Here is a 12,126-nt window from a genome sequence, read left to right as displayed (position 1 = left end):
GACAAGTCAGTCTAATTGCTTCAGATAATTTCTCTTGCCAGTAGAGACAACTGCTCATGATTGTCATCAGCTTTCATGGAAAATTTGATTTGTGTATGCAGAGAGAGAGAAAAAAGAAATAGTAGGATTTTCCAGAGGATAATTATGTGATGTTGATCCCCACAGGGAGACCAAAATTCAGAGAGAGTCCAGAGTGAGACCCAAAACTTTGTAATGCCTCGTGCGTTATTTAAAAAATTGCAAAAAAAAAAGGTATAGGTCACCCTTTAGATACAACACGTGGAAAAGTCTGTGAGATCTATTGTAAAAGCACTGAAAGAAGTTATTTCAGTTTAGAACTCAAAGATTGAAAATGTTTCTATTTGTTTGCATTACAAATTAAAGATGAAAAGCACTGTTATTTGTGTGAAGAAGAGAAATGACAGAAGTATGGATAAAAAAATGTTGAATAATTCTATGTGGTTGTGTTAATAGTGTATTTAACAATCCTACTTACCATATTTTAGGAGTGGACTTTTCTGGATTAAGTTTTCTATGAAAATGTATTTTTTTCTTCGAACAGCTTTGTCTGTAGGTGAAAATTATAAATGAAGGCTATTCAGAATTAAAAATACATATTTTTGTTAGCATCATTCCAATGACCTGGAGGATTTAAAGTATTTTTAATAACATTTCAGTTCATACCTGCTATAATAAATGTAGAAAATATGTAGTTTCCATATTGAGTTAATGTGTAAATTACTGTGCAGGCAAAGAGAGACTAAGTCATTACAGAGGTGGGGTTTTCTGTTTTGGGGTTTTTTTTTCAGGAATCTGTTAGTCCTGTTCCTAATTGCACTGCTCATTTGAAACCATAAAGGCTTATGACAGCAAGTAAATTATTAGGATGTAGCACTGTTAAACTCATTAATTTTGTCTAGAGTTTAAGATATATATATATTACTCTTGGTAATGTAGCAGCCTGAACCATTTATAGTATATTCTTTGACTCATAAGGGTCTGATTTTTTTAAGACTCATTCATTTTGATGGTCAGTTGCTCTCTAAATTTCCCTAAAACAGGATCTCTGAAATTTTAACCAACCAACCATCATTGATTTTGCAGAGCCAAATGATTTTTGTGGTGATATTTTCTTTGGAGAGCTCTGCAGACAGACCCTTTAATCTAATATAAAATATTAGTGCATCCAAAGCATTTTGACTTTTATAAAATACGTTCCCAGACAGTCTGGCTTGGAATCAGATACAGCAGATGGGATTTTGTCTCTTTACTAAGATTCTTTCGTTCCAAGTTGTGGTATAAAAGGTGAAAAGCTGCAGTAGAGCTGTATTTTATCGATAAATTTACCACCAGACAGCAAAAAATATCTGCACCAGTTTGGTTTTAGGAATTGGATTCAGTAGAGCTTCTCTATATCAGTGAAGTTTCATGCGTAGGTAAGTTTTTATCGAATTAGGGCCTTGTTGTCTCTTCAAACATCTTGAGTGACTTTTTAATAATCTTTTCAAAACATGAGCAAAGTGAGGAATTCTGGTGAGGTCTAATTCTGGTCCCTTTTACCTGTTAACGAGACAGATTCCTCACTAACAGCCTCCAGTCTTTTTGTTTGTAGCTTTCAAAAACCTTTGCAGCAGTGATTCATGTCAGCTACAAGGACACCCACTTGTGAGTCAGAACCAGCTAGAGAATATCCCACTGCTAGGGCTGGCAGACAAGTTCCGTGTGGCGTCACTAGGAACTTAATGAACCAGGGATCTGTTGACTTCTCCCCAAGCGAAAGGATGAAGGGTGGCTTTGAGTAAATGGTTCTAGATAGTTTAAAAGAAAACAGTCAATTCCAGAAGGTGAAAACAGCGCAGAAGCAGAAGATAGTGTATTATATAATTGTATAATTAATTATATACGTGAAATATAATAAAAATAGAAACATATTTTTTTAAAAAAAATCTGCCTTGTTGTGGGAAGTGACTGAACAGTACACGTGCAATATGTCTTTTCAGTGTTTATAATTACTCCCTCCCACCTTTTTCCCCATCGGTGTGAGACCTTCATCAGCTTAACTTCTCATTCTCACTTTTGCAGGTGAGAAGCAAAGATGTGGCTATGAACGGTCAGGATTCGATGTGGAGGAGTCTGATGGTGCGGATGAGGATGAAAATGACAATGAAGATGATGATGAAGACAGCCAAGCTGAGTCAGTCCTATCTACAACACCCTCTGTTACGGCCAGTCCCCAGCATCACCCATCTAGGCACAGCCTGCAGGATGCCACAAGCGCTGATGAAGATACAAGACTTCCAGACTGTTTTGCTGGGGTTCACACAGACTCTATGGATGGTCTGCCGAAAGCACTGCTAACAAAGATGACCGTCCTTAGCACGGTACAGTCCGTTAGCAGGAACTCCAGGTCCCCATCAGAATTCACCCATCAGGAAGCACATGATGATAAAACTCAGGAGAGAGGTCCCAGGAGTGCTAGTGCTACCCTTCCAGAAGTTGCTCCTAGATCTCCAGGTCGTCAGATGTCAGTGGATTACCCGGATCCAGAAGCAGCCTTGGGGCGTTCTTTGATGTCAACTGCAGTTCTTACAAAGGTAGGATTCTGGTGAAGAGAGGAGGATTTTAAATCCTTCTTTGAAAGATTATTTTGAAAGTTTGGGGAAGATGTTTGTCTTTCCCTTAATTCTTAAGAGTTGTAGGCTGATGCATCTTTAAAAGACTTAAAAGGAATTGAAGCACAAATGTGTAGGACTGCAGAAACAACAGCCCCTTAGGAACACTGCTTTTAAAATAGTGTGATTTTGATTGCATTTTCCCTGAAAGGATTAATTGTAATATAGTCATTTCAGTTAAAATTTGGAGCTGATACACCATATTACAAAAAAGAAGGGGTATAACCAATTTGTAGAATGAGCATATGATGGTAGTTATGAAGTTTTCAGTGGAAAGTGATAGAAATCTTTTCACTCTAAAATACAGAGATAGAATCACTGGTAACTCCCAAGGGAAATTAATCTAGTCCCAAAGGTTTTTGCCTTATCACTGTAAAAAAATTGTGCAATTGCTTATCTCTCCTCCAAACATGCTTAGTAGTGGAATTAGAAAGAGTACCATATGTTCAAGGAAACTGGGAAATTGCCCTTGCACAATAACAAAGGGAGAGACAAGCACAGAACTGAGACTCGAGTTCCAAGTGCTCTCAGTTTTTCTCCAAACTGAAAGAATATTTTAATAAGAAAAGGATCGGTTTAGCCCATGCTCATTCTAGACGTATGGCTCTTTAGAGCATGCAGAAAGGTCAGTCTATGTACAAGGCTGCAGGACTATTCAGTAATTTTTGCAAATAGCATTGCAAAAAAAACTCTGCTGAGGAAATCGCAGAGGGGAACTGGCAGGTACTCAGTGTTTTACAATTTGGCTATATTTTAGTAGGGACAGTGCAACTCACATACCTCATTGACCCTAATGGTACCTTTTAAAGATTTTGAATTCTTATTGCAAACCATGAACATGTTAGAACTTTCCAGAGTAATGCTCAGAAAAATGTGATGTGAAATGTTCAGTAGTTTAAGTAAAGGAGTGATTACTGCCTTCTTAGTGATGAATGCAATACTTACAAATATTGTATGGGTGCAGCTACAGAAAAATAAGGAGCAGGACATTTTCAAAAGCATAAACAGTAAGTAAAAATTTTATTATAGTCTAAGTACTTATTGGCTTGTTTTTTCTTTGAAATCTATACTATTTGTGTTTATTTTTACAAATTTAAGGTAGTGAAGTGTTGACAAGGAGAAACAGGAAAAATTATTGTCATATTTCATTGTTTGGCAAATGTTAATGCCTACTTATAAGGTCTCTGAGTCCATGTGGCAAGCATAAGTTCAAGCAATTTTGTGGTATGACAGGGAATAAAATACAGTGCTCTCAAACCACTGTAGGCACCTGCCACAAAAGGTAGGATCATAACATTTGGGTTTTGACCTTCCTTTGTTGCCAATAGATACCAAAAAAAAATTTTGGCTGGATTTGCCCTCTCATCAAATAGAGTCACTAAAGACTCAAGAAAATATTCACACAATTAATAATATTAAATAGTTTCTATTAATATAGCTCTAATAATTCTTTACATTAATGTAAAAAAGGCATATAAGTAATACAAGGTTGTAGTTACTAACTAGATCTCCTCATTTCCTAGATTGAAAACAGGTAGCAGTTGTGGTCTGATGTCTACCATCTGTTTCCGTTGTGAATGTTTGTGGATCCAACTTCTAGCCATCAAAACAAGGCGTAGAAGTTTCAGGGAAGCTATATGTTCATTTAGGAGCATCAATATCAGTTAATCATGAGATCCTGCAAGATGTCAGATAGTATCTAACTCTGAAAAAGATTTTGATTTCCTTCTGTTACCTGGCTTCCCATTTAGACTGGATGATACTGAGTATTCCTTAAATTATTTTCTCCTTTTACCAACACATCTCCCACTGGTGCTTTTCAAAAGTGTTTTTATTAACAGTTCATTTTGTGCCTGGTCTAAAGATTTCTCAACAGTTTAGTGAAAGCCATAGAATTACAGCTTAGGACTATATAAGTAAGGTCACACCACTTTTTATGTATTATGAATATGCTTAAAACTAAAAAGAGATCACACTCACTGTAGTTTGCCTGTAACATGTCAAAACAAACAGGCCTGAGAGACTGTAATTTAATTTAAAGCTTCTTGTTGTAGGTGTTGTTAGCGAAGGAACTGCAACAGCCTAGGTCACTAACCAACTATATGAGAAGGAAAGGGGGCAAGTTAATGCAATTATTAGTCTAGGTTTGTGCACCAAGTCAAGGCAAGCTGGGGTAAGAATGAAATGTAGGTCCTACATCTCACTCCGATATCAATCCATCACTTCAGCCTCTGAGGGCTCTGAAGTTGTCGTCCTTCTCTCTTGATTTCTTCTCATCCATTCTCCAGATTAAAATCATATAAGGACAAATATGTTGTGATGTTATCTCTGCCAGGCTGCAGTGCTACTACTGCAGCTGAATAGATGCCTGCAGTAAAGGAACCTCATACATCAAAAATGCCAGCTTATTTAACTTTCTTGCCTGAGGTGACTTCCATAATACTCAGTTCCCCAAACCTTTTTCCTCCTTAAAAAACGGTGAATGAAGAGTATTCAGCAATGTTTTTGAGCACTAGTGTTCAAGAGAAAATAGCTAAGATAATTATGAAAGGAAAATTCAATTAGTGGATGAGGAAGGAGTTGGAAAAGAAAGGAAGGAAATTAGTGCATTGTTCAAGCTGGGCAGTATATACTGTGAACCAGTTTGTTGTTGCTTTCTAAAGGGGAGGGTGAGAGGTTGGGAGGCATTCCAGGCTATCTTGTGTTTTCATTTAATTTAATGATAGCAGTAGCCATCATTTTTATATGTTTCTGTTGTTCTCTGCCAGAGCACACCCTCTGTCAGCTCTCCCTCATCGCCAGTGGACCAGAGCATGCAGACAACAGGGTCATCACACTACGCTGAAACTCAAGAAGAGAAGCTCCCTGGGTGCCCACAGCATGCTGCAGAATTGAGAGCTCCTCAGACTCATCTCTTCAGCCACCTTCCTCTGCATTCGCAGCAGCAGGCCAAGACACCTTATGGCATGGTACCGGTAGGGGGAATTCAGGTGGTGCCTGCTGGCCTGGCCACATACTCCACGTTTGTACCAATTCAAGCGGGGCCAGTGCAACTCACTATTCCTGCTGTTAGTGTGATTCACAGAACTACAAGTGCTCTTGGCGACACAGGTTGTGTGGTCTCCAGCACCGCAAATCCAATAGGAGTTGCTGAAGTAAACAGTGTTGTGCCATGTATTCCCATAGGTCAGATTAATGTGCCAGGCATCCAGAGTCTCAGCACACCAAGCTTACAGCCTCTTCCACCATTAGGCATGGAGACAGTGAATATCTTAGGCCTGACAAACACAAACATAGCCCCACAGATACGCCCTTCAGGAATTACTCTAAATGCCGTGGGCCTACAAGTTTTGACTGCCAATGCTTCTTCACAGAGCAATCCCAACCCTCAGACACACATTCCAGGTTTGCAAATACTGAACATAGCATTGCCTACTTTAATCCCTTCCGTCAGCCCAGTAAGTGTTGATGGACAAGGAGCTTCTGAAACACCAGCTTCAAATAACAAAGCCTGTGATGTTCAACAAGAGCTGCCTCCTGTGAACTTCCCTGCAGCCGACATCAGTCAGGTCGCCAGGGCTGCTTCTCCTCAGGTGGCACCCAGTGTCCAGCGGTACAATGTAAAAAGCCTTTCAGAACCTGCCTCTCTGAATGACTATGAAAGACCTGATGGCCCAGGGAAAACAGACATGGAAAAGACTGACCTTGCAAATCACGTAAAGCCAAAGTGCGATGTCTCTTCTGTTCAGGTCAAAAGGGCTTCCACAGCACAGCCCCGCTTAAAGGTGAATTCTGACGTTCTAACCAAGTCCCCAGTCCATCGAACTGTCTCTCCAGATAGACAGGTACACAGGCCAACAGGATTGCCCCGAAGGCAAAATACGGTGCAGTTTAGTGATGGCAGCAGTGACGATGAGGATAGACTTATAATAGCAACCTAGATTTTGTTTTTCGTTGTGTTTATTTTTTTATAACACTTACAGGTTTCTTTGCAAACCTTCCTTTCCTTAAAGCACATTTTTCTGACACAAACCCATTACTAATCTTTGTGCAATCATGAACTCTTGACCAATAATTGTTGTTTCTTGTCAGCTCCAGCCATTTTTGTACATGTTGTATAGACGATTGTGCCTTTTTGGAGTTTTATGTTTAGAAACCTGTACAGATTGTTGAATATATATATATAAAATATATATATATAAAATATGTATATTAAAACCAGGTAGTTGCTTGTGTTTAGTAAGTAAACATCTTATGTCAGATAAATAAAGGATTAAATTATATGTTGCACTGTTAAATGTAAATTTTTATGGCTGTGGGACAAAGTTTCTGTGTACAGATCTAGTATGTAAAACTCCATATTTATTGTATCCATATTAGTCTTGGAAAAGGGTCTGTCCATCTTTCTTGTGTAAGACGGTAGCTTTACACTTAAAAGAGAAATACAGTATCTGTGTTATGGAATATTACAGTAAAATTTTGTTTACTGACTTTACCATTGCTTATGTCGTGCCTTCTTGATACAGCCTAGTAGTTGGAGAGGCGCTTGACTCGTTCATTTTAGTGCTGTTTCAGTTGCTTTCAAGTTGAAAGGATTTGGTGATGGTATATGCCCACATGATTTCACCTACCATGAATGAACTACTCTTCAGGCTCACTTGGAGCAAAACCTTCCATTTCAAAACATCCAATGATGATGAAGTGGAGGGGGAATCCTTCAACTTTTGGTCTAGTGAGCATCCATCAGCCCAATTTTTTCCACTTTGTAACTAAAACTTGAAAACTTCCCTAAGAGAAAATGCCAAAAGGGTCAAATGAAGTATTTTTTACTTGTAATCTTGAACTATAAAGCCACTTTTTGAAATTAAAATATCATTGAGCAAGAAAGGAATAACTCTTTGTGTGTTCTTAATTGCAAGACTTGTCATTCAGTTGGTAAAACTGCCACTGCAATAATGAGGGTTTGGCATTACCGATTACCAGCAGCCTCTGATGAAACTTTGTTTCAGGAAATCTTTATTAACAGCTAGACAAACCTAATTTCTGTCTAAATATGTATTTGTCTTATTCAAGAAAAAAGAGAAGTTTTACATGTACAATGAATGTGCCCTTATTTCAACAACTCCTCATTATGGGCATACAAGACATGGAAGGATACCGGAGAAGTGAAATTGAATAACAATGTGTTTATACACAGTGAAAGCTATTTAAAGTAACCAAGAAAACTCTGATCTGTTCAACTCCTTCAAGAGTTATTACTCTCACATGATATAAGGCTGTGCATTCCTGAAAGCTTTGAATTGACCCAGGGTTTGTACTGTAATTTTTCAATAAAGTTATTTTTTTCTCCTATGCCCCTACATCACATTATTAAACGAAGTTTATAAAACAATTTTAACAACCAAATTCCAGTAGAAAACTAGAAGACATAGATTAAAAGAATGATCACCTTTATGGAAATAATAAAAATGAGTGCATACAGAATAGCTAGAGCAACAGCGTGGGAAGAAAGTCTTGAAAAAATCAGCAGTAAAAAAGAATGTGAGCTGGGCTACATTGTTCATAGATTAACTCCTGTAACCAGCTCAGAGAAGTAATTCATACTTTGTATTGCTCATATTTAAGAACAGCAATATCCTAGATCCATTTTTAATTTTACATCTGCTTTTGAACTATACTTGCATTGTACTCATTACATTTTTCCATTACGGTGTGTTGTAAAACTGTAGGCGATGCTGAGTGAGCTTTATTAACTTTCAGAAAGAGCACTTCAGTACCAAAAAATCATTTATATTACTATGATTTTCAGCCGGTTGTACTAATCCAGCAATTAGAAACACACATACTAGAAGGGAGAAATTACTCAATTCAGACATGAATGTTCATATAATTCTGTATTGTGTAGAACCAACCTCCTTGAGGTCTAAGCACCTGGACTACTAACCACTCTCAGCTCACACTGAAGTGATAAGAGTTAAGAGTACTCAGACCCCACAGTGTCGGACTCAGATTTGTGAGTGTCTTACGTACAATCACTGTGTATGTAAAATGTCCCTGTGCATTTGTATGTTCTTTTTATGAAAATGTAGTGATGTCAATGTGTCTTATATCATTATCATTTATATTGAATATGTGAAATCACCTGAACCAGCCGAAGTTACAAAAGCACTGCTGCATTACATGTGCTTCAAGAGCCAGAAACTGACCTTTGCTAGTGGAATCAGGTGAAGCTTTACTGTCCAATTTAATGAGCACAAGAAACTTTGCTGTAGTTTTTAACTTCTGTAAAATGGATGCATGCAAACAAACTAGGATGTCTGAATCGGGTTTACAGGAAAGTAAAACTTATCTCCAAAATTTTGAATGCTATCACAAGAATTACTATTTCTCTGAATTTAATAAGCAATGAGTAAGAAATTGCTGTTCCACACACCCTAAAGTCCTGATTTTACTAACCATTTAGAAACTCTAGAGATTTACTGTATACACATTTTAAATATTTACTTGACTAGCAGTGTGCATGTGCTCGCATTCTAAGGATTCATTCCAGGGAGTACTTCACTAGTGTAGTAGCATAGAAAAAGGCACTAATTTAACACAACCTTCAACGTGGTGAATCAGACTATCAACACATGCCTCTTCTCTATTTTAGGTGCTTTGAAGACATCAAGGTCAAGAGATGGAACAGGTATCTTGAAGAAGAATGACAAGTCAGATGTGTCATAAAGAGGAATGATAAGACATGCGAGTCACTTGGTAAGTTAATAGCAATAAAATAGAGGGAAAGGACAAAAAGAATGGGTCAATCAGTACTATTGATAGTGAGCAATCGCCATGCATAGCCAGACAATGCAGGTGAGCTAGTGTTTGAAGAAGGTCCACGAATAACGAAAAGATTAGTCCGTAGTTACAGTTGTATCTAACCTTGTTTGAATGGAGCAGGAGGAAATCATTCTTTTCTAGAAGATGGGTATTTGTCTTCTCAAACATTAAATTGTTTCCCTTCCCTCTAATGTGTTTTAGATAGACGTTCCTTGAGGTTCCTGTACAACATTGGGTAACAATTAATAATAATAATAATAATACAAGCTTGAGCAGACCTGAGAGATTAAAATCCTTACCTCTCATTTGTTACTATCTATTAGCTTCACTTTAATCAAGCAAATAACCGACATCTTTATACACAAGTGTCCTGTGTTGGTGCAAGCATGTGATCACTGTGTTAACAATTATGTGTTAATTCTGAATTGTTCTTTTTTTCATTTTGAATTGTAGTCTGTCTTCATTCACTTGTTTGGGGTCATAAACAATGGGAAAATTGCATTCCTCTTGCCGCAGGGATCCTTCTGTTCAAGTCAGTAGCAAGTATTTCAGAGCTCTGCCAGTGCACGATTAGGCTGCTCTTCAAATGGTGTAAATTGTCACAGCTGAATTAGAGTAAATAGCACTGGGGCTATTTACTCAATGGTCAACCTTTAACAATTCCGTCAGGCACCCTTTGGCAAATCCAGCCCAGCTGTTTCCAACACAAAAAGTCCAGGGCAAGTATTGCTCCTCTGTGCCTCAGCTGCAACCAGGAAAAGTCTGATGGCTTTGCACAACCTGTTCTCATCAGGGTGATACAAGCAGGCACTAGCTAAAGGCTGGGCACAAATGCCCGTCGGACAGCTGCAGTAAGGACTTGATGTGGTCAACTTCTGTGAGTCCCATACAGATACTTACCTGTTATGTTCCAAAACCTCTGACTACCCGCAGAATAGATCAGTAGCTTGTAGCCCTCCTCTTTTAGCATGGACCTCTATTTCTCATGGCAATGTGTAATGTTTGTCAGTAATATTTGGTGTCTGATTTCAAAACTCCTGCCGTCCAGCAAAAATACTGATTTGGAATTGAGACTGATTAAAAAATGTGTCTGCATGTCCTGTTTGGACTTAAATATGTTCAATGTGATCTACCCATTGTTCTTTAGGACTAGACTCTTGAGAGACAGCCACTTTTGCTGGCCCCAGATCCTCTTATTCTGTAGCACTTGGTCACCAGACACAACTGCCTGCCTCTGGGCCATAGCTGAAATACATAAAAACTTGCTTGGTCCAAATCTGGATGATCTGTCCTGCACTGATTACTGCTGCAGTTTACACTTTGCAACTTCCACTTCTCAGGTAACTTGCTGTGGCTTTCAGGGTGCTGTCAACTATGTTCTGAGGCTACCCCAGCACACAGGTGGTCCGTATCAGCCAGTCCACTGTCAGAAACTCTGACAAGAGCATTTTGCGTACAAACAAATACAAAGGTGTATCACATACTTTCATCTCAGGCAATATGAACTAAGCACAGCCTGGATCACCCTAAAACCCAAGATATACTGTGAAACAAAAACATACCGTGCCTTACACTTAGCAAAACATTCAGTATTTATTCTGAATAAGCCCATTTATCTCACCTTGACTTTACTGACATGTATGTTAAGCAGAATATAAAACAAATCTGTCATTATAGTGCTTATCACAGAAGTCCTCATTTTCACAAGACAAAGTTCACTGAGGTTTTATAAACACTTCACTTTAAACCTGCAAATCACCTTTCAAATGCATGTTTAATATGAACAGTTTAATCAAAACAGAATAAAAGATAATCAGTTTCAACAGGATTGACTCGCCAAAAACCAGTGAAACCAAACAATCTACCTTTTAGAGCATTTGCTCAAGATAGCCTTCAGCTTATTTACCTGAAAGGCCCTTGGTTCTGTTGCTTTTGAAAGATCTTCTGAAACCAGTTACATTTCTTAAAATAGGGAATCTTTACCTTGCTTTCATGATTTTTAATATGGGCAATAGGTGTCATCCATCTTGACTGACTGTTGTGGTCAGTCTCTTTTTATGTATGTTAAAAAATGAATGTCTTAGAAACCATGTAGCTAGAATAGTCTTTCTGTGTCTGAAGGGATCTGCCTTTGCCTGCAAGGGTCCTCAGTACCCACCGATGGTCATTTTTAATGATCTACTAAATACCGGAGGTTAATGACTTAGATCACAGAAACTATTTATGGCTTATATCTTTGAGGATTGGATTATTGTCACAGGCCTAGATATGGGATTGCTAATTCTATTGTTGGGTTAGAATAAAAACAAACTATGTTAAAATACTTGAGATTGATTATTAGATAATTTTATAGTGGATTTTCTGTGGGTGGATGGGCAAACAGCAATAGGGATGTAACAGCATGTAATTATTTGATTTGATGTTCATGCTGTGTTCCAAAAATGTTGAATCAAGAAAAACTTTACAGCAAAAATGTTACTGGTGCTATGTTTGCCCTCCACCCCCAAACTTCTCCTCTCTATACTGGCCAGACTACTCCAAATGTTAGGATGCGGATGGTGACTTTCAGATATTCCACATGAGATCTACAAAAACCATGTTAATTGAAAGATGACAAGGCTTTACATTCCTA

The 12,126-nt window shown here is 38.1% G+C and overlaps 1 protein-coding gene across 4 annotated transcripts in view; it reads left to right on the top strand.

The window, feature by feature from the left end:
* HIVEP1 (HIVEP zinc finger 1) overlaps positions 1–7,167 on the top strand; it is a 121,106-nt gene extending 113,939 nt beyond the window's left edge. For all 4 annotated transcript variants that reach the window (XM_062569973.1, XM_062569974.1, XM_062569975.1 and 1 more), the window contains 2 exons: positions 2,083–2,594; positions 5,441–7,167. In XM_062569973.1, the coding sequence (XP_062425957.1) occupies positions 2,083–2,594; positions 5,441–6,613 (1,685 nt within the window). In that variant the 3' untranslated portion in view covers positions 6,614–7,167. The remainder of the gene's footprint in view (positions 1–2,082; positions 2,595–5,440) is intronic.
* Positions 7,168–12,126: the final 4,959 nt, after the last annotated feature.

The sequence above is a fragment of the Rhea pennata genome, chromosome 2 (genome assembly GCF_028389875.1).
Source record: "Rhea pennata isolate bPtePen1 chromosome 2, bPtePen1.pri, whole genome shotgun sequence".
Taxonomy (NCBI): domain Eukaryota; kingdom Metazoa; phylum Chordata; class Aves; order Rheiformes; family Rheidae; genus Rhea; species Rhea pennata.
Note: the sequence above shows the minus strand (reverse complement) of the source record. Positions and strands in the feature narration are given on the sequence as shown.